General features: G+C 39.8%; 1 protein-coding gene across 8 annotated transcripts in view; it reads left to right on the top strand.

The window, feature by feature from the left end:
- The window catches only part of dab2ipb (DAB2 interacting protein b), a 196,586-nt gene that overhangs the window by 51,733 nt on the left and 121,066 nt on the right, over nt 1–23,787 (top strand). For 2 of the 8 annotated variants that reach the window (XM_026173341.1, XM_026173340.1), the window contains exon 1: nt 18,778–19,953. The exons of 5 other annotated variants lie outside the window; for them this stretch is intronic. In XM_026173341.1, coding sequence (XP_026029126.1) covers nt 19,830–19,953 — 124 coding nt within the window. In that variant the 5' untranslated portion in view covers nt 18,778–19,829. Of the gene's footprint in view, nt 1–6,851; nt 6,913–18,777; nt 19,954–23,787 lie in introns of those variants that run through there. One more of the 8 variants, XM_026173345.1, reaches the window with a different exon arrangement.

Below are 23,787 nucleotides of genomic sequence, written 5' to 3'. Positions count from 1 at the left end.
TGGGGCAGAAGAGGGTACAATTATGACATCCAATTACTGAACACATGTTTTGCAGGGCACACTCTGTGCATGCGCTGCGTGTGTCAGATTGTGTGTAATAATCTTCTCGGTGTGTTTCTGTGTATTTCAGATTACATGTTTGGACACGTGAGTACAGCTGTACTCTCACTGCACTCAATGCTCATTGTTATCAAACTCAATTAGCCATTTCAATGTTTGCCCGCTGGATGACTAATCACTACTATGTAATTTCTGAATTTAGGGCTACCCCCTAAAAACACACAAAAAACAAAAAAGCAATGAGTCTGTAAGCCTAAATTCTTTATATTGCTTTTGGCATTTTCTGCCATTATTTAACACTCCAGTACAGAGCGAGTGGGAGGAAATGGACGTGTAGAATAAACATACACTGTTTGCTAATTCAGTCATTTTCACAACTAATTCAGGAGTTTGTCTCAATCGTCATGGGAAGATGCATGTTATACCCTGTATAGCTTGCCAGCCTATTGCACAAGTTAACTCAGCTCAGTCTTTGGACTCCAGAGTACCAGCTAGAGTATCATTAAAGATGAATATAGCGTTCTTTAAAGGTAAAGCAGTGCAAAATACTCATTTGTGATCTTTGTGGTGTGCTCTAAGCCTTCTTTTTTTGTCAATATGTGGAGAGTAGTTTTAATAAACATACCAATACTAATCCATCACCCTCAACATTTGTACCACTAAGGAGTGGAGGTCATTTAAGTACCTCAGTCGCTCTTTACTTACATTTGTTTGTCTTGGACAAAAACAATTTTACATCAGACTTCGAACCGCCCAAAAGTGTGGCTCTCTAACTTGCGAATTGTAAACACACAATGCTGCACCACCTTTTAATCTGTAGTCTGTAATCTGAGGTCTGAACACTATGTGTACAAAAGTACTGGGTCACCTACACATTACTGACTCCTACACTAAAGGAAAAAAAAGTTACATGTAAATTTTCTGTGTAATTTTGTTGCACAAGTGCAATGTAAAATATGCGATTTAATGGAATCTGTCAAATTAAATTTACTTGATTGCTACACAGTCAGTTTATATCAAGCATATTTTCCTTAATTAGTAATTTTTTGAATAAATAAACTCAGATGACGCTGCCCTTGAACCACACCTTTATTATTACCTATTAAACTGCCCGTGGAATAGACGCATGTGCTCTTTATTCGTCAGGTTTCATTCATGGTGGGTTTAAACTTGCTGTGTCATCATATGTGCAGTGTACCACCATGCTGCGTGCAGATGTTGGTACTGTAAACTCTGATATGTTCAGATAAAACTGGCCTTATTAGACTGTGGGCTGTGATTTTTTTTTTCTCTTTTTAATCTAGAACTTTATCCATAATTCATTTCCTCGTCTTCCTGGAAGCTGTCGTCATTACCGTCTGTCTCCCAGCTGGAAACCTAAAATGAGTCTCATTCAGATTTCATTCAAATGTTGAATGTTGCCACTAAAATAAAGCTGCTAGACCCTGTACAGTTTGAAATACAAGTATTGCTACTGCAGTTCTTTGTGGGGAAAATCTGCTATATTGAGCCACAGCAATTTGGGGTCCACCTAAATTACACATGCTCCTTGGGAGACAGATTAATAGATTTTTAAAAAAGATTATACATCTGTGGGTGTTACCAGCTGTAGTGTTAGTTATGGGATAATGGTGCATTGGTTGGAACAATCACATCAAATCAGGCGAGACCTTTTCTGTACGGAGTTTGCATGATTTTTGGGGGGTGTTTTTAAATGAGATCTCCGATGTGCGGTGTGGAAGCGAGAGTGTGTCGGTCCGTTTCAGCCCCGTTGATGGACTGGCAGCCAGTCTAGTGTGCAGCCAGCCTTTTGACCTACAGCTGCCGGGATCGGCTCCAGCCCCACAGTTGGTTAAGCAATTAGAAAAATGGAGTAATGTTTAAGAGACTTTCTAAAAACGCAGACTTTGAGAAATATTTTGCGCACTTTGTTTATCAGTTCCCTTCCAAGGTTTATCTTACAGTTGTTCTCTCAGTTTATCGTTTACGTACGAGGACGTACACAGACCAGAGAAAGCACATGGGTGACGTAAGAATGCGGTCAAATATGCTGAGGCGAATCAGAAAACAGGAAATAGGGGAAAATGAACTCCCGCCACAGAGGTTCCCCATTCCCTGCAGTGCACCTCACTTCCTGTCACATAACTTCCCACCACTCATTTTGACTCTTTACACACAGACACACACACACACACACACACACGTACTTACACATTCCCACAGCTATTTTAATGACAAATAAGCCAAATATTAGTGATACTGATATAAAACCTGCTTTAACAATGAGCTACAGTTGAATGGCTTGTTAGTGTTTTTGTTTTTTATATAGACCCAGCGGTGTGAGACTGCACTGTCCTAGATAGTTACACTCCTCCTGTGTCCTGCCCTCGATCTCTCTGAATAGCTCCACACACAGCAACACCACACAGATGAAAGCGCGCCTGCCCAGTTAGGCGATTGAAGCTGTTCAAATACAGAACTCCAAATCCATCTGTTTCCTCCCTTTCTAACAAGTACCATTTCATCAGCGGAAGGATGCGCAAATACACCCACATGTGTGTGTGCTAGAGAGCGAGACTCGAGAGATCATTGTTTGTAAGCTGGGATGTGGATTCCCACACAGAAATGGTGCTGATCAGTCGGATGCCTACGCTTTTATGGGCAAATTATGGGAAACATAATTTAAATGTCTGTTTCAATGGGTTTTTTTGATTTTGCTTTTTGCTTAATGTGTTTTCTTCCATGCATCTGTGTGTGTTTAGACTTGTTGACAGATTCCACTAGCTGTGTTGCCTACAGTGCGCCTCACTGAAAGTGACTGAGATCAGAAGGCACATTTTCTTTTTGGACAGCTCTCTTTCCACACAACAGGAAATTGAAAAGGTGATGCTCACGTTGATCAGCTGTTAAAGCTTTAAGGTTTTGCCCAACAAAAACAAACACTTTCTTTTGGTCTATCTGGTTTGTAGATTTCTTTTACAAGCTTGCTGTTACACTTGATTTTACAAACAGAACAGTTTCGTGCTGGTTTCTAAACTAAATATATAGCACAAGATCAACTTTTATAGTGCCAGCAACTGTGAACACTTACTTCTCAGTAAATCTTTCTTTCATTCCAGGGACTTTTTATAAAAATATATACTGCTGATCAAGTCATATGAACCAGAATTAACCACAATATCATAAATTACAAGTAAATCAAACCAGTATTCTTCCAAGTGCTCTTGGAAGTCTTCTTGTGTAGTGATTGTGTAATGAAAACAAAAACCTCCCAGTTGTTATGAATGGGAAACTTGCCATGGAGTCCACAGCTGTTTCTCTGTTCTAGGCTTATAAACATCTTAAGTTTAGGCATTTCAACATCAGAGTCTATGAGACCATCTCTGGAGTTGAAAAAGACAAAGATTGGTATGGCGGTAGGGCTGGGCCATATCATACCGTTCACGATAATACCGGTATAATGTCGGGCAATGATAAGAAAATGAAATATCGTGATAAAATATGGGTAAAACGCGCATGCGCAGTGCCTTTGTTTTCATACGCAAACGGCGTAAAAAGCGTGCTGGCGACAGAGAATAAGAAGGGCGAAACCGGATCGTTAAAAGAAACGGATGAACCGGAATTGGTTTTTAAAGATGCTGCAACTTCAGTGGTGTGGAACTGGTTTAGCTTTCGTCCGTCAGATACACAACAAAGCACTATTTTTGGTAGCGCATGCTAGCTGGATGTTTTTTGGAAAATACGGCACACTTAAAATCAATCCTTTGATTTTTCTGAAAATCGACAGTGCCCCTTATAATCCCGTGTGCCCTATGTATGAATTCTGGTTGTGTTTACTGACCTCGAAACGATTTTATGTGGTACACGGTGCTGGAAAATGTTTTAGTACGACTTTGCCAAGCTACGAACCCGCACAGCTTGATGGGCATTATGGCTATCGTAGGGAGGAGCCTCGTGGAGTGATACGCACTGTGCTTCAACATAATATTACCGTATTGTGTGTGTATAACCTCTTTCTAAATTTCGTGGATATTATACATGGTTACGCTGAGGATATGTCGGCCAATTTCCACTGGAAATGCCTTTTGGTTAAACTGTCAGCAAGGAATTTGCATTTGCACTGTTAAATTTTTATATAACTTAAACAAGCAGCTATTTTTTATGTGCATTAAAGTGAAAATACATTGATGGGTTTTTGGTTTTTTTTGCACTAATAAAGTTGTGGAGTTCTAAAAGTATTTTGTCTAGTGTCAATTATATCGTCAGTTATATTGTTATCGCAAATTTTCAAATGTAGATCGTGATAAATATTTTTGGTCATATCGCCCTGCTCTATATGGCGGTATCACAAATGAGAGCTACCAAATCTAACAAAAACCCATCCTGTATGGTGGGTTTTTGCTAGTTTTGCTAGTCATCTTCTTTGCAAGCTACACAGTCAAGCTACATAGAAACCTGTTGAGTTTTAAAGTAGTGCTGTCAGTGTTAATCTCGTTAAAATGACATTAACGGCATAACCGCATTAACGCAGCAAATCTCCATTAGCGAGTTAACGCGAAGCGCCCCGTGCGTGGGGCTGCACGGCGCTGATGCGTTAACAAGCTAACTGCGCTAATGTGCTAACGCATTAACGAGCTAACCGCGCATAGGGCGATCCGTGTTAACTTGCTAATGGAGAGTTCCCGCGTTAATGCAGTTATGGCGTTAACGTCATTGTTTTTAAAAAGTATACATCACTATTTTAAAGACAAACTATGAAATACCATCATTATAGTATGGTCGGTGATAGCCACCAAAAAATATACAGCTAGGGGACTTAGTACATGTATTGATTTCTTTCTTTTTTATCAATAATTTGGTAATTCAAACATGCTACCATTAAAGCTTTAAAACATGGAGCTGTCTTTTATAAAGTGTGGAACTGATCAATTTCTCAAGCTGCAATAAAAGGAACTGCACTTCCTCATTGGTTGCATTTGTTGGTGCCACCGTGCTGATATTAAACAGACCTTATGTTTATGTTTTTTCTCATTATTACAAAGTAGTGCTCCAACCGATGGGAAGGTGGATTCATCTTGATGTTAATCAGGGTTAATTGAAGAGGAACTGAGCATATTTTCTGTTTTATACATTCTCTTACTTTGCCATCGGATCTCAGTACATTTCGTTTAGCCCTGCAGGGGAGCCCAGAAATACCCTGCTGTGAATTTGTACTGAATACAGATCAAAATGATAAATTATGTAAGGCTCTGGAGTACAATACCTTCACACAACTCAGAGTAAATCTCACAGTTGCCAAGTTTGCTGCGTGTGCTGCAGGCATATGGGTTGTTATAAACATAAAGATATATGGAGAGAGGAGTGATATGGTACAGCGAAATTTTATATTGATTTCTCAGATACACAAGGACCCACAGGAGGAGGTACAGGTTTGGAGCTATGTAAGGTAAACCATAAGAGTGATATAATGGAGCCGTGGGTCCATGCAAAATAATATGCCACATATAAGAAAATATACTGGTAAATGTGATCTTTAGAAGATCAGGGACAGGGAGCATTTATTCTGACCTCCAGTGTATTCGATGTAATATTTATGCTGTTCCTTGTGAAGCCAGAGGAGAATATATGGGATTTTCATTGACACCAAATGGGTTTTATTGTCCACAAAGTCTGAATTTGAGTCAGCTGAAGAGCAGACTTCTGATTTTATGCAAAAGCTTGGACACCCCTTGGGAAATTACAGACATTTTTGGTGCAGGGGTATTGTAAGAGTCATTCTAATAGCATATAGCTTATATAATGAATTCTGGAATAAGCCATCCTGTATAATGTGTTTTTCCACCATCTGCCCCATAACCCCAAAGCAGAATATAAACAGCTGGCAAGGCCGTGTTCTTTAATCGAATACTGCTTCTTTTTCTCTCTTCAAGTACTTTGAAAATTGTTGCTAAAGTCCATTTTTGTCTTCATCTATCATTATCTGTTGTTTAGCAAAACAGCACATCCAGGTGTTCCTTTACATGCTATTGTGACAAAGTGGTTAGGCATGAACTCGTTTACCACTTGTCCCTTAACCATATTGATAGTTTATTCCTTGTTATTTTACAGTCAACCCTAATGCTTTAATTTATACATTGCTGGTTTAACTTTGCTTAACATACTACCCAGATTTTTTTTTTTTGTGGTAGTTGCATCCATTACATCCATGCATATGTTTTTTTAAGCAAATACTATTAACCATTAGGTCATTTGAATTTTCTTCTGTTCACAGGCAAATGCCTGGTAAACTATGTTTCTTTATGTTGCTTTGGTTATACTTACCATGTTTTTCCTTTAATCAGGTCCTATATCTAAACCAGGTGTGTGAGAAAGGCTGCTCCAGTACTTCCTGTTTATATAGGGTCATGAGGTCATATATTGCATCACTGGGTGTAACCAAATGAAGGGTTTTTCATTTTGTATAGTATTGTTTATTTTCTTTATAGAGTCTTTTGAGTTGTATTGTATGCAGTGTTTTACTTTCCAAACCATTTAGCAGAGTAAATGAGTTTGTCAGTTTCATGCGTAATCTTATTCCTGTTCTTTGTTTAGACTCGTATTGTTCGGTCTGACCTATTTTTTTCTCAATGGTAGAGACTAATGAGGTTCAGGTGTGTGTAAAGTCCTATATACAGCAAATGGGATTTTTGCCTACCAGGATGGTTGTTTTATGGTAGAATGGAGATGCCAGAAATAAAGTACACTTAAAAGAAACTTGACTAGTATGCTGATGCTGTCCACTTCTCACCTTCCTTGCTGTTTATGTTATGCTACCTCACAGCTATAGATAGTGATTTTGTGAAGAGGTTACAGGTGAGGGTAATTTTTCGATGTTTGCACATCAGGGCTGCACAGTGGAATGCCCCACCGCATACCTTTCTACATTGTTAAGCTATGTATTATATGTTCGCAGGCTTTAATGTGATGTTTGCCTGCTGTTAACTCTTGGATAAATATTTGCCCTTATCCTTTTTTTTTTAAGTGGATAAGATGCACTTCTTTAGTCTTTTGTTTTAATTTGTGTGAGACTATGAGATATAATCTTTCAGGATTGTTTTCTTTGGGAATCCTAAATAGTTTAGATTTTAAAAAGAAAGGGAACTAATGAAGCAAAGTCAGCACCTTTAGAAAAAATTTAGTGTCATTCTTTATTTTCTAACTTTTAATGCTAAACTCCTCTTCTACCTTGTCATTAGTTAGAAAGAAGTAAAAGGGAGCAGTGGCTATCAGGTTTGAAATTCTAAGCTGTGCTTCTTTGGATTTTAAAAAAAATATTGTATACTGGGGTTTCATTTAAAAAAACCAAAAAAAAAAAACCCCAAACAGACATCTACCTATCTAAATATCTTCTAGGCCCCGTGGCATCTCTCACTGTCAGACCTGATCGTCGCTCTGCAGTTCACCTTTTTTTTTTTTTTTTTTTTTTTTTTGCTCCAAGTGTGTAATCTAGAAATAACACTTTTTAGTAACCCTTCTTCAAAAATGCGCCCAGCAAAAATGCTCCGAACACTGTGAAGCTCATGTTCCTGTTGCTCTTCCATTCCTATGTTCAATCACTCTTCAGGCTTCTTCAGCAGCTTCCCTTTTTTTCTTTTTTTCCCCTTTTTGATAAGCATCAAGCAAAAAAAAAAAATGTGTGAACTCTTGCTCGAGCTCGGAGTGAGGAACACCTCCATCTGTACTGTTCAGCACCCAGCAGCAACACCACGGGAGTCTGTGCGCTTTGCGAGACACTGAGAGACACTGTGTTCCTTCAAATGTTCTGTGAGTTTTGTTTAACTTGCGCATATGACTTTGTCAGGTGACTTTGCAGTTATAATATCCAAAACCCCTCTGGGAGAAAATCTTTGACTGTTCCCAGTTGATTGTCGTCTGTTTTCTGGAGCTTAATACAGCCCAGGGCTGTATAAAGTACACATGTGGGCCTAAATGCGGGGGTGCTAACACTTTAGAGCCAATCCTCCTATGTATGGGCGGGGGGTATGGTACTACAGGGCCCCCACCATGTTTGTTTGAATTCAGGGGCAACATAACTGGTAGCATATCCCCTGTCCAAGTGTTATTGACCCATTGATGTAAGTCAGCTTGATTGGGCGGCACAGCTTGTGGGCCTTTGCTTGTGCTTTAAGAGGACCGCCTCAACAAAGTCTAGGCTCAGTGTTCATGCAGACAAATTCTTGCAGTGCACCGACTCATTGTAGCCACCACAGTTGGAGAAGAAAGTGGGTGATTGCATGCCAGATGCAGGTGAGAGACCCATTAACGGTTGGCACATTTGCACACATCAAAGGTCAGTGGTTTATGGATAGAGAAGCACTACCCCTGGGTATCGCTGCCAAATCTCTAGTGACCTCCGTAACCTCCCTCTGTGGACCACTTAAATTCCACATGGCCGTTTAACAAATTATGCCTATTGTTCATATGACAATGGAGCCTCTGTGACTGAATGGATAGCAGTGACCCTTACATGGGCTGTGACTGAATTCCACGCATTCCAATATGAAGAATGTGAAGTGGAATTAAATAAAGTACGAGACACATAAAGATTTTATTGGTCTTCTTTAAGCTTTATTTAAGTAGAGTTCTGTGCAGAGGCTAAATGTGAATGAGAGCAAAGAGAAAGTGAGTAAGGAGGAGTGAGAAAATGCTTTTTTTATTGCAAGGGCAAAGTTAGGGAAAGAGCAATAAAAAGCTGAGGAATAGCGTTTTTGAGGAGGATAATTTGAAGCAATACGGTTCTGCTTCTGTAATGACATGTTTCTCTACCCAAAAAATCCAACTTCCTGGCTCTGCCTGTCCTCTAATGTTTTCTGTCTCTAGAGCTGGTCTTGTCAGAGAAAAGAGAATTATAGATTCCTGACAAGAAAGAAAATGTCGTGTACGCTATTTTAGAAGTGTGTATGCATAATTTAGCTACCTTGGTTGATAGCTGTGAAGCAAGAAGACTGACAACACTTTTTTGTATACTGTTTGACATCAGAATGAACAAGCTTTCAGTACATCATGTTCAAATGAAAGTTCAAACGTTTGCTTTGAAGTTACGTTCCAACCACAAGCTTTTAATGGCATATTGTTCAGTTTATTTAGTATAGAAGTTTCTCATGCGGCACCAAGCACACATTCATCAAGAGTTGTATAAACTAAATGTCGCAAGGTTGACAAGGGGTTGCTGGTGGTTGTTGCCAGGTGAAATCGGTTGCAGAGTAATAGATTTGTATTTTCTAATTCGTTTTTATTTTAATTTCATTTTGACTTTTTATTTTTAATTCAGTTTAGTTTTATTGAGTCTCTTTTTTGTTTTAGTTTAGTTTTATTACTAACACTTTATTAAAGTGTTAGTTTCAGAGGCAAGATTTAGTAAAATTTAGTACATTTTAGTAAAATCAGCACTGGTGTATATAATACCAATAAAAAAACAACAACATAATTTTATGAAAGCAGTTGAGTCTCAGTCTTGTGAACATCTTGTGGTTCACAAAACTGTATTAGTTGTTTTTTTTTCCAGAAGTTTAGTGTTTTATTTTTGTCATATTGTGTCTTTTAGTTTGTAGTTTAGTTTTAGTGAACTACAATTACCCTGGTCGCTAGCAGATTGCTTTGGTGACGTGTAGCTTAGATGGAAGATGGCAACTTGTCTGCAAATGCTTGCCAACTAATAACAAAGCAGTATTAAAACTTGAAATATTGCAACTCAAAGTGGAAACAGAGAACTTTTACCTTCAAGTTTAAGGTTGTTTGCCAACGCTGCAGCTAAAAAACTTTCAGAAAAATTGTACTTTCAAGGCCACCAATCACTGAATGCACATTTTTCAATCACTGGTGGTTGCCAGGAAGTCACTTGCTGGTCTCTAGACCCGTGTTATTGGGGCCTTATTCACCCAACCCTACATTCTCACACATACATTCTCTCACAGACAATTTAGTTGTGTGGTTTGTTGTCATGTGATTGCAAAACCTCAATAGTGTTTGCTTGAAGCGCTCTAAAACTGGCTCTGAAAACACTTATACATATATATTATCCTTTCCAATTGTTTTAGCCTTTTGTCCACACATACAGAGTTTTAGGTCAAAGAAAGAACTCCAGAGTTGATGTGTAGATGAGGTAGACTTGAGTCTGTGAGATCTGAAGAGAGTACAGCACAGAGAAGGAGGTTCGGATTGGTTTGCTTTGTGTTCATTTGTGTTTTTACGTGAATGGAGATTTTTTTAAGCCTTTATAATGACATGATTATTTATTTATTTATTTGAGGACTTTTATTCTTCCATTCCCTTCCTGCAGGAACAGCGTGGTATTTGACATTTAAAGGGGACTTTTCCATCTGGATTATATAAGAAATTGCTAAAAGGAGATGGAAAGTGAAAACCTGTGGCGAGCTTAACATGTATTATGTGTCTGTGCGTCATGCTTAGAACATGCATTTTTCCACAAAGGATTGATCCCATTTGCTTGAGTAAAATCTCAGTGTAGTTGATGGAGATGTTTGTACTTGTGAGTTAGCGGGTTGCTAGAATCTGACCAGCAGTCTATGGCTCGATTGGAACAGATTTTGCTATGTAAGCGTTCGCTTAAACGTCAACAGCAGAGTATGGTCTTTTCATACTCTAATCCTTACATTGTCTCTTTGATATGTGTTGCACACAGCTGTGCACGACTATGTTCATTTACTGTCAACCTGCATGTTGGTATAGGAAGGACAGAATAGTAAAAGAGTGAGGTGGTCAGGAGGGAAGCCTCCAGTATAATGACAGTATGCTAATAAGTTGATCAGCAGGCGCCTGATCCTGCTCAAATGGAACACAACATGTTCCATAAAGGCTGTCATCTAAGCAGCTGTGCAGAATGTAACATTGTGATCAGGCTATAATACCACTTTCTCACTCAAAGTACTGCAGAACCAGAGTTATTTTAGTTTTGTGCTTTCCAGTTATTAGAATTTTCTTTCCTTTTTTCAGTTTAGTTTCGTTTCAGTTAGTTTCCAGAGTGAGTTTGCTCTCTTCAGTTTTGTTTTTATTCTTTGAAAGTTTACTTTCAGATTTATTAGATTTATTAGTTTCGAAGTGAATCTGTCATGTAATTATAAATTTTCAGGGGCTTTTTTAATATTCACAGTAGGTATTTTAAAAAAAAAAGCACTTTTTGGAGACACAGTCGAGTACACTGTCGCAAGTATTAATAAACAGATGCACAAATCCTCAAAAACTAAAACACTGGTCAAAGATAAAGAGTATCACAATGGACTTTCTCTGTTAAGTCGGGCTTTCTGCTGTAGGGTCTGTGTGCCTTCACATAAAAATGGGCATTTCACAGGTCATATGACTCTTTTTCCACACAAAATGATCCCCCTGAGTGCCGCCTACTACAGTCAGAGACATTATCAAATGAAGATGATAACATGGTGATAAAACCCTGTAAAGGACATAAACAGTAAAACGAAACACTGTTGCAAATAATGCAAGTTAATCTGGCGATTAGTCACACAGAGCAGTAAAATCAACCTTTTAGTTTGAGTTAATTGCTTTACCGCTGAGTGCCCTCTACATGATGCAGTTTAGCAAGTTTAAGAAGTTAAGTTGATTCTTGTATTGTTTTTTCTCTTTTGAACCTAGAACCTATTTTGCACAGTAGTCATCTGCTCAGTTTTTTAAATAGTTTATTAGCAGACAGAGCCGCTGCTGTGTACTGGGATTGCAGCCCTGGTTTGTGGCGGGTGGTATCCTAACATAGCTGAGCTATGCAGCCAATTGTTTTTTTATACCTAATAAAAATTTAATTAAATACTTTGACCAACTAGTATTTCAGGAGCAAAGCAACTTTGAAATATCCAGTCCCATTCAGCCAAGCCAACTTTATTTATAAAGCACTTTAAAAACAGCTAGCACTGACCAAACTGCTGAATCTTAAACAAGAAAAAGTATAAATACTAAAAATAAAAATACAATAACAATAAACAATATAATAAAATTAGCAATTCTATAATGGGTTTAAAGCCAAACCAAAGAGGTGGGTGTTCAGACTAAAAATATCGACATTGAGGAGACCTTTCTAATTTCTAATGGTCACAATTGTTCCACAATTTGTGATCTGCAAAAACAAATAAAAGAATTTTAAAATGAACTCTAAAATGAACAGGCAGCTGTGAGCAGTGAGGATAAAATGGGAGTTCCAGTTGAGTTGTAATAAAAGCATGGATTTCACTGCTGATCTCACTTTAAAACCCAATTCAGTTTTATTTATATAGCACCAAACCACAACAACACTCACCCCACGGCACTTTATATCATATAGTAAAGATCCAACAATATTAGAGAGAAAACCCCAACAATCAGAGGCCTACTTTGAACAAGACCTTGATGACAGTGGGAAGGAAAAACTCCCTTTCAACAGGAAGAAACCTCAGACAGAGACATAAATCTGTGAGAGGATTTTGTAAAGCCATGGCAGGCAGTTCTCCACGGCTGAATTAAGCCATAGTGTTGTGTTGTGTAGTGTTCTTTGTTTTTTCAAATGCCTCTCTCCTCATTCATTTAATAAAGGCTTCAAAATAACTGCTCAAAGGTGTTACCACGAAAGCTGCCGAGCAGCGAGACTTGCCTCTGGAAGGACTTTCAAAGCAGCTGCTTGTTACTTTACATAATGGATATGACTGTGCATGTGCCCTTTGTGGCATTTTAATATTACATTTGAAGACAACACTGTCAAAGGTCCCTCTGTGCTTTTCTCAAGTGGCTGTTTCATAAGCGAAGGCTCCCTCTCATCTCTCTCCCTTCGTCACTGCTGATTTGCGCTCTTCCTCTAATCAAAGCTTAAGAGGAGTTCATCTCCTCTCCTCTCCTCCCCCTCCATCTCGCATATCTGTTTATCTCTGGCCAACGGTGTCACACAGGCTCGCCTGTTCTCTTTCTGTCTCTAGGCTTGTATAATGAGCTCTGCTTGGGACAGGACATTCTCCAGTTTGGCCTTTTACTCTCTGGCCAAGAGGGAGTGGGAGGCTTGAATAAGAGGAGGAAGAAAAGAACGCTTAGATAGATGTAAGTAGTCTGTCACTATAGCAGCATACAGGGGTAGGTTGAATGTGTTCAAAGAGAAAATTTGGATCGGCTAACTTAATTACTCTCTGCATGGAACAATAAAAAGTATGAGTAGGTTGAGATGGTTTCACGGTTCCCCGTCTCTCTGCTGCTTCATGATTACAGTCCTGGACATGAATCCTGCATATCATGGTAAACAATAGTTTATTTACTTATATGTTTAACCAAAGGCTGATACTGTGTTTAAAAGTCTGTCATAAAAGTATGCAGCATTTGAGTTTTTCCTACACCGTGGCACAAATAGACTGTTGTCAGTGTCACCGAGTTGTACATTACCATGTTTTCCAGTAGGGGTCAGTGTTGATACAATTATGATCTACTGTTTAACTGAATCGTAATTAAGTATTGTATACATACTGACTCCATTATAAATAAAAACATGTACTTTTAATAATATTTGGATAACATAACTAACTATTTTTATAGGAAAACAGAATTATGAAAATATTTTGGCAACATTGAAAAAATGTTAATGTCCATTTTAAGAGAAAACGTAGTGAGTCAGTAATGCCACAGGCCTGTATATAACTGTACATTGTTAGCCTTTATTCGGAAGAGAGATATAGAGGAAGACAAATGATACGCAATGTGCTCCTTGCTATCTGATCAGTGCTTGTTGGCAGTAGCTGGGTTCAGGCTGAACACAAAATGAGACCGTGGCTTGTGAGAATGTGGACGTTGCTGATAGCTTTAAAAAGAAGCTGAAGACCTGCCTGCTATTATTTAGTTTTGTCCATTTATACTGTTTTCATTGCTGTATCTTACTTGATATTGTAGAGCAGCTTGTGACTTTTGTTCTTGTTGCTCTTGATAAATGCTGTATAAATAAACGTACTCCCTTACTTGTAGGACGAGTTTGTTGCTGTTTACACCAAATCCATCGTGACTTTATTACATATAATAAAGTCAAGCTGTCTTTTAGAGGGGAAGCTATGATCTGCCCAAGGAGACTCCAGCAGCAGTAGCAGTAGCCATCAGTTTCGGCCTATCCACTGCTTGTAATCCATACTAATGCATTTCTCAATTTCCTGATGAACGAGACACTCAGTCCTTGAATCTTTACGCTTTCTTAGAGCTGTCTAATCCCTGTGACTCTGTCTGAGATGTTTCGCTTTTAATGGCTGGCTGTATTTGAGCAGTAATGGCCACTGTGCTCCCCTTTTCTGTGTTCGACCCTGTATCCGTGTGGAGACAATAGAGTGAGCTGTGTTGAGAATCAATACGTCTCCCTTTGTCTTTTTTTTTTGTGCGGAAAGTGGAATTAGTTCCATCTTCAGAGCAGCAGTATTTTAGAGAACAACAGGCTCACTTAGTGCCTCTCTGGGTTTTAGATCTCACTTTCAGAACTCTGAAATGTCATTGCTCTTACCATCTTAACACTGATGGTTTAGGTTGAGTACACCTTGCTAATTACACCCTCTCAAGTAAAATACTCTTGTGAAGTCAGAGTTAGACAAAAGCAGAAACTTGTAAAGAAACAGAGTGAAACATTAGTCTTTAGTGCTAGTTGGACAAACTTCTACTGTTCTTCTATCTCGGATACAATGTGGTCAGTTCAACAGGTCACACTGACTTCACATTCCCCATGTGGTGTTTTCACTTCTGTTTCTCTCAGGTACCATTCAGGCATCTTCTACTTCATTTTCTAAAGGATTTTGCTGTTGTGTTTGAGTAAATCGAATAATTTACCCTTATTTACTGTAATACACCCTCTTACATCAAATCTTGTTGAGCCCATTATTCGTTAGTCGAACACAAGAACACTAATAGCCTTTTCCCAGGAGTACCTACTTGGGTCAGCTTGGCACAGCTTTTAGGGTTTTCCATTAGGTGGTAGTACTTGGTACCAGGTACTTTTTTAGTGCCTACTCGGCTGGGGTTCCAAGTGATCTGAGGCGATTCGAAAATGTGACGTCAGCAGACTGCATGTCACTGATTGGCTAGTCAGTAGTATCACTTGTTGAGTCATGAGAGCTTCTCCTTCACAAAAATCCAGGCCGCTAATTTTGAAACCTGAAAATTCAGGAAATAGCTACACAAAAAACAACATGGTGGTCCCTGAGTCTGACAAAAAGCCTTAGACTGACCAGCACGTATACCAGCGCCTCGATACCCGTTGCTGTGGCGTTCGTGTCTCATAGAAATGATGTCGCAAGACTTTCAGTCGCATGCTGTAACAACCATAAGCACATTACATTTTACGAGTTTGTAAAGGAAAATGACTGAAAACAAGTCAAGTCAAGTGGAGCAGGCACTAAAAGGCTAAAAGGTTTTGCAGGACTCCACCTGCAGACACCATTTTGACTCTTGCTTAATTCGTTCTCACTGCCCTAAATGGCTTGTACAGTCAGTACAGTCAGTGCAATACATTTATCATGATAGATTGAGTCATTACTCTGTCTGTACACTGCAGGACTTTTTTTTATTTAAAAAGCCTTTTCCACTCTGCTGCTCTTGAGAATAATCAATTCACATGGCTGACTGACTGGAAAATAGTCACTTAAATAACTCCTAGTGATTCTTGGGTTTGAGGAAAGGCTGTCAAAAAGATTGTAAAGAAACTTGCACATCTGTATTATCTCTATAGTGCATATTTGAATGTTCAAGTAAGGTAAATAGAGCAGGCAGTTTTTAGATTTCATGTTACTGTGAGCTAGAATGACCAAAACCAACTAACACCTAGCCCCAAGTAATCGAAAACTTCCAATAAACTGCACTGCAGATTTTAGTTTTCGTAGGGTAATTGGAAGAAAATTCATCACAACTTGAAAATATGTTGATTATTGTTTGTTTTTTTTATAAGACCTCAGATGTCCTCTAGACCTATGAAGACCAGTCTTATCAAAAACTAAGTACACCTTTTCAGCTTTTAAAAGATTTAAACGGGTAAGCAACAGCCAGGTGCTACTGATCAAATTTACTTCACCACCTCTATAAGAGCACTGATCTGGTGCAGGAATGCGTCCATACAACGCCACAAGGAGTGACCCAAGAGCTACAGTTAAATTTCATGACAGTAAAATTAGAAAAAGACTGAACCAGTGTGGATTGTTTGGAAAGCCTCCCCTGTCTAAAAATAGCATGGCAAAGTTACATCTGAATGTACCACAAGACGTCAGGAACGATATTATTTGGACAGATAAAACCAAGGTGGAGATGTTTGGACAAAATATACGGCACCACATTTCACCTCATAACAGTGGTTAAGCACGGTGGAGGAGAAGTGATGAGTTGGGCACCTCATGGTCATTGACCTGACCTCTGTATTGCCTCTGTATATAATTCGAGAGTCAAATATGAGGCCATCTATCTGGCAGCTAACAGCTGGCTAAAATTGGGTCATGCTAAAGCACATGCAATCTCAAGCATATCAGAATGACTTGAAAAGGAAAGAACCAAGGTGTTGCAGTGCATCAGTCAAAGTCCAGCTCTCAGTCTGATAGAATACCTGAACGTCATGTCAGGAACTTAAGAGGAGCTATGTGATCATTAACAAAAAAAAGTAAACCTTGCACATATCCTGAACTCTCCTTTGATTGTTTTTTTTAAGCTGTTATTCTCAGATTTATTAGCATTTTGTTCTGGAGGTCTTATTTTGAAAAGCAATTTGAATTCTTGCAATGTTTGCCATATTCATTAGTACCTGCGAAAGCTTATTTGGTCCTTTTATAATGCAAATGTTTTTAGCCAGCATACACATTAAAATGAAAGCCTGTGGTTTACTTTACTTTTTTCTTGGCCTTTCTTCCTTTTGGCCCTTTGACTGCCCACTGGTGTGTTTGTCATCGAGGCAGAGGGGAGCCACCAGCTGTACACGAACTCTTCCTGACCCTGGACTGGCTGTCTATAAACTCCTGGCTGGTCAAACAAGAACTCATTGTAGGTAGCTATTCCCACAGCGACTATCATGCTGGCAAGATCAATCTGCTTTCAAATAAAAAAGAAAGCGGTCCGGCCTTACACGCGCCGCTTTTGTGTGTATGAATAACACTCAACTGCCATATGAGTTCAGTAACCTTACAGACTAGGTTTTTAAGACTTTGCGTGTTGTGTGTTTATTGCTGCTTTCACCTTTAAAAGTACAGAAAATATGTACACTCTTCAGGGGTTTTTGTTTTTCATGAGCTCAGTGGCAGCAATGCAAAACCTGGAGGCAATGCATTTCTCCTGCTTTGCAGCAGGAGGCTCTGGCTTGATACTGAGTGATGTATGCTTGCTAAATACGCTCTGTGGGACCTCGGGAATGCCTACTCTATGTTATAAGACATACAGGCACAAACACACACTGCTATATTGTGTCGATGGGAGTTTATGGACTGGGGTAATGACAAAAACTCTTCACAGCATGCAGCGTTATGGTCCCCACTGCTCTCACTAGCAACAAGCAGCATCACAGTGAACAATTGAGCAGCCACTGAAGGAAGGAAATGTATTGCAGAGCGCGAGTATGAGAGAAAAAGAGAGGAAGACTTTGATTAGGTACAATCAACACAGAAATCTGTTCATCTTGGAAACCATGGCAGACTTTGATTACAAGAATGTATAAAATTGACCTTTTTTGAGCTGTTTATGATTGTGTGTTTCTGATTAGATATCTTGATTTTTATAAGTGTCTTTTTTGGTAATAAGTTTAACTTAACTTGTGACTTTTTAGTCAGTTTCCAGCTGGATCTAATAGCTGTTTTACATGAGTGGAGCTGAATTTTATTATTTATTTATTTATTTTTGGGGGGGTTCTGCCTTCAATTTGTAATTACATGGCTACAGTGAAAAAGTTTCAGCTTGCTCTGACGACTTGAAAATCAATGCAGTTTAACCATAGATTTGTCAAAGTAACCCAGCTGTCATTCACAGGATCATAACTGGGGACAAAAGTCTGATTCCCAGCTTAGAGACAGACTCCAAGCAGCAGTCTTTAGTGGAAGAAATCATGGCATATAAACCCGAGTATGGGCTTGCAGGCAGGACGTTTACCACAGACTATCTACACCGTGGCCATGTCCCAGGGAGTTTTTTTTTTTTTTGCCCACACCAGTGCAGTCTTTGCTCATCACCCAACCTGTTTGCTCCCATTGACTCACCCAAATAAAATTCAGGTTGCTGGGTGGCTGTTTTGACAAAGAGGATGAGATGGAAGTCCAACTGGGCAAAACATGACTGGAATAGGAGTGCTGGAAACTGTGCTGTGCTTCACAACGTGACAGCCTTAAAGGGGCTAGAGGAGAAATCAGTGGACTTTGTTGGGACTCACTGTAGTCTCTTTTAAACATATTTTAACAAGCACGCAGTTAGATCTGCTTAGAAACCGTACCCAACATCAGAAAATGAGTATTAGAAATTTCCTGTGAAGTGACAGGTGAAACCTGTTTTATTTAAACACATTACATCATCTACGTTTTTGGAGTCACGCCAAGATCTCAAGAGCTCTGTAAGGTATTCAACAAAAATACTTATTTTCAAGGGGTGTCTCAGCAACTAACAGTTATTTGAAGTAAATCAGCTTTCAGGACTGGCTTCTCCAGAAAATCCAGCTCTGGAGCAAGTTTTTTTTTTTTTGTATGAATTAGCATTATGTGAAGTCAGGAAGAAGCTAAAAGCACTTCCATAACTAAGCCCTAATGTGCACACATGTCTGCATTTGTTCCATTGTATTTAGATGTGGACTATGGGCCGTCTTCTTCATAGCATGCAGTGATTGGCTGGTTTATCACTCTTTATAGCTTATTTACATTTGCTTCTGATAGGCTGTCACTCCCAGGCATGCTTTTTTTGCCTGAGGAGGCAAATTAGTGGCTGAAGTGTAAAACCTGGAACATGACTGAAAAAACTGGATCCGGAGCCACTGAATGTCAAAGGTTGTGACGTTTTATTAGCAAGTGTTGCTTCCTGCTCCAGAGTTTGTCTTGTGTGTGTGTCTACAGCAGCTTTAGTTTGATTGTGGGAGGGAACTGAAACCTGCTGTGATCTGATAGCTGGCTTGTTAACTCCATTCCACTGAAGGCTTTGCCTGTTTTCTAGGCATCCCAAACTTTTTCCCCCTGTTGTTCTCAGCCACATAGCATGTTGTCTTCTCTACACTCACAGGATTTGAGTTTCAGGGGGTGAGGACAGTTGTTTTGACTGTGTAAAGCTGTGTGATAAATTCTCCTTCGCTCCTGTTTGAATGTGAAGAACTGGCTTTGTGACTGTCTCTAAAATTCCTTTAGTGCACTGGGAGCAGGAACAGCTTTCCTGTCATTCAGGATACACGCTCACACTATTCCGGACATCATGCCTTTGGGATCTCTGTGTGGGAAACTTTGAGGAGGGGGAGTGCTCAGAGGTTCAGAGCAGTAACCTGAGCTTGTGGGACAAGACACAAGTATTGGAGCTGAAGTAAATGTTCGATGGATTAATGTTCTCTTTCTTCAGAGGGAAATGGTTTCACAGTGGTGGGGATTTTGTTCTGACACTACCAATGAGGACTTGAGTAGATGTGAATCTCTCCAAGAGGACTCCTGAGTGAAATTTTGCCATAAATTTGAGTTGTGATCCATGAAAACCTCTCCTCACATTTTTCTGCGCCGGTAGCACCTCAGGAGGACTTGGATTTTAGTGCTGTTCATATTTTTTGTGTCGGATTCGGAGTGGGAAATCACACCATGGCTGGAGTTACAAGGAAGGGATCTGGGAGACCCTCATACTACTACAGATTCCTGGGCAAATCCCGACTGCAGCGTCAGCGGAGCCGGTCACGCAGCCGCAGCAGGCCGTCTGCCAGCAGGGGTAATAAATACTACAACTGCTAAAAAAGAAAAAAAGCTCACCATGCAGCAGTTTCAACCTCATGTACACAATGTTAGTTTAGATAAAAACTCGCTGGCAGGGCATTAATACTCATATAATCCGTGGCATTTCCTCTTTTCTAATTTTTGACATCTCTTCTGCATCGCTCATAGGAGAACTTCTCTTCTGGTAGCATTATTTTTAGTCCTGGCAACAACAAGCTGTGTGCTGCCGCTCATGTTTGTGTGTTCCTAAGAAGAAGTTTGAGTTTGTCAGTTGACAGTTTGGCGGAACTATTCGCAAAGTGATGCTGCTCTCACATTTCACCATCAAAGCTGGGAAGCTTGCAGTTCATCGCGAACCTGATGAATTCCACCCTGTTTGGGCACTCTGCCCACATGTGTGTTTTTTCTTATTAGCAACCAAGAAAAAGCTTGAAGTCTGTTAGTTTTTCTGCACTGCATAACTATTTTGTCTTTATTTTTTTTTTGCCACTCTGTGCCCTCCAGCAGTGTGTTTGTTCACTTTGCTGCTTCTCTGGATCACTGTACATAGTGCTTGCAGTGTTCGAACTGCAAGGTTCTAGTGAGAAGTCTGCCCCCAAGGCTTTGCTAACATTACTTGAATGAATAGGAAAGAATTATCTCTGAAATCTTCAACCTATTGATTTTTTTCCTTCTAAGTGAGCTGAAGTAAGGTGCCAACCAGGATATGAAGAAGAAAACTATGATTACTAAGTGATTTACTCTGCAGTGGATGTGATGCAGAAGTTTCTAAAGTGAGGATAGTTCAGGAAAACATGTGGCTCTCGCTCACTGAGACTTAATGCTGTTTGTGCTCCATCTCTTCTATAGTAAGAGACGGACAACGCTGGACCTGAGCGTGAGAGCGAGACAAATGCAGTGTGTAGGTGCCTGCTTTGTATGTCTTCGCTCCAGCTGATGAAAGAGATGCTTTGAAGTCTCCACTCTGTGTCATTCACTCCTCCAAAGAGATCGCGCACACGCATGCATGCACACGTGCATCGAGTTTAAGTACAAAGGCACACGAAAACACGCTTTGCCTTGATCTCTGTGGCTAAGTGCAAGCTCCTTGCACAAAAAACTTTTACACACAGGCTGCAGATTGTTACGGTGACACACAGACGGGTAAAGTCAGCAGTACTGAAGTTACATTCCCACTTCTGTTTCATTTGGGAAAAAAAGAGCTTTCATTAGCTTGTAGGGTTAAATAAGATGCATATGCAGTAAGAAGAACAACATATGCTCACCGGCCACTTCGTTGGCTGCACCTGTTCAGTTGCTTGCAAGTGCAAATAGCTGATAAACCAATTGTAGGGAAACAACAAGTGCATTTACGTGTGCAGACGTGATCAAGGGGGATTGCTGAAGTTTAAACCAAGCAGTTTTCGGCATTTTCAAATTATGTTACAGTTTGCACGGGGTCACCACAGTTGGACAATAGAGGTTAGGCGCAATTTTCTTTTTCCGTCTCACTGTCGCCAAGTGCTTAGTCGTCTGATTGTTGGGGTTTTCTCTGAATTATTGCAGGGTGACTGTTGTTGTGATTTGGTGCTGTAGGAATTGAATTGAATCTTCTGATGGCTGCTTCCAGCAGGAAAACACACCATGTCACAAAGCTTAAATCATCTCAAACTGGTTTCTTGAGATTTACAGTGAGTTCACTGCACTCAAATGGCCTCCATAGTCACCAGACCTCAATCCAGCAGTGAACCTTTAGGATGCGGTCCAACAGGATGTGCATCACGAATGTGCAGCTGACAAATTTGCATCAACTGTGTGATGCTATCATGTGAATGTTTCCAGCTCTTTGTTGGATTTATGCCACAAAGAATTCAGGATGTTCTGAAGGCAAAAAGTAGTTCAAAGCCAGTACTAGGAAGTGTACCTAATGAAGTGGTCGCTGCATGTACGTGTGTAGCTTGTGAGATGAAGTAAAAATAAAATAGCTAATTAAATTTGATGACATGTAAAATCAGCTACATGTTTACATGCAGTGTAACCAGGTGCACATATTTCAGTATTTTTGCTGCACCGTGTTAGCAGACTGCTTCAGAAGCTACTTGTTGTCCACCTTGTGTTAAACCAAAAAGGAAATACTTTCATTCCTCAAATGAAAGGTGGTGTATTATATTCTATTGAGCTAGAATATAATACACAGCGTACTTCTGCAATGAATTCAGCCCATTGTTTAGTTCACTTCGACTCTTTGGAAGCAGAGTATGAAGCTGCTTTCACACACTGCAGAGCACTGTAGCCCTGAACTTTTCTATACGTCACCTGACTCATATTAACCGGCCTTTAAACCGCCACCCTTCTAGTACCAAGTCTTTGTGATGTCAGGTTGTGCAGGTGTGCAAATAGTGCAACTAGACATCTGAGCCTTCACTGCTTGTGAGTGAGGATCTTGTGTATTTGCAGTGGTGCAAACAGAATTAAAGCCAAGCTATATCTCACCTAATTCTCCAGAGAGGCTCGAGCCTTTACTAATAGAATAACATCGTTTTTCCTTTTTAGCACAAATGTAACACTTTTATTTTCATGCAGCCAAAAACGGGAGCCTGAATCAGTGCTATTGTTGCTCCAGATGGTTCAAAAGTTTAAATGAGCAAGTTTTGGCTTTGGCAGTCTTGCAGCTATTTCACAGCATTAGTGTGGTTAAAAACAAAGTAACTCTTTGTTATGCACATGTATGTTACGGCAGAGAAATCAAATCTATCTTGGTGAAATCAGATTCAATTTTTTTTATTCCTTACAGTTATGGAAGGTTTACTGCAGAAAGTGGACGGTTGCCTTCTTACTTGGGTGGCTGCACTTATTTTTGGTTCTTTTTGCACTGTCTTTGCAACTAGTAAGTACTTTAGCTTTGTCAGTCACGTCTAGATTAGCCGTACATTCTCTCGTCTCATCCAGAATGACTGCATTACCATAGAACAAATAGTACTACAACCACATAGTAGATTTTCTTTAATTTGCTGTAATGAGATCTGTGGGGAGAGAAGAAATAAATAAGAGGTCTCTCTGGTAAACACTTTAGTGTGCCTGAAGCAAGATGAGACGCTATTGTTGAGATGTGTCTCACATGTGAAGCGCAGCAGCAAAGCATGGAACAATAAAGTTTTGCTCACACCATATCTTGAGGAAGGTGCTGTAGCCTCTCCTGTCTATTGCACAGTCAGTGGCACCGATCAGATGGCAGCCGCATGAGCTCATGTGTTATTGTTTTCTGAGCGTGTGCTTGTCTGTGCATTGTTATCTGTGAATGGAAAATTTCAGGAAGGTTCACCCTCAGAATCACTCTGGATCTGTTTCCTCTGCTCTGCCAGGGCTGGCGACATTTACATACAAAATTATCGCTCGTCTGTAAAAGGGAGAGCGGCGCAGCCTGTTCTGACTTGCGTGTTTTGGAGGCCCCCCCCCCCCCGCAATCATGTAACTTGCATCTGAATTGTCCCCTGATTGGAGTACTGACTGTTTTTCACAACAGAATCCTTCATTTATCGCCTCTGTGTCAGACAAAGAGTCTTTGCATTACACAACAGCTTTAAAAAAAGTTAAAGGTAACTCTACTGAACTTTTTCAGCCTCCTCAGAGAGATGTTTTTGTTCGGTGGAACAAAATTGGGCCTTTGAAAGCGATATCCTCCCATATTGACACATTTCTAACAGCAAAGTTGAGCTGTCATTAGTAGATCTTTCAGGTACAAATCTGACAACAGATATTAGACTTACCTAAAGAGTGTTTTTGGAAAGTTTGGATCTTTCTCTCCCCCCAAATCTGCCCGTTACTCTGAGATAGAAATGACTTGACTTTT

The sequence above is a fragment of the Astatotilapia calliptera genome, chromosome 7, assembly GCF_900246225.1.
Source record: "Astatotilapia calliptera chromosome 7, fAstCal1.2, whole genome shotgun sequence".
Lineage (NCBI taxonomy): Eukaryota > Metazoa > Chordata > Actinopteri > Cichliformes > Cichlidae > Astatotilapia > Astatotilapia calliptera.
The sequence above is the reverse complement of the archived record's forward strand: the minus strand, read 5'-3'. Positions and strand labels throughout refer to the sequence as shown.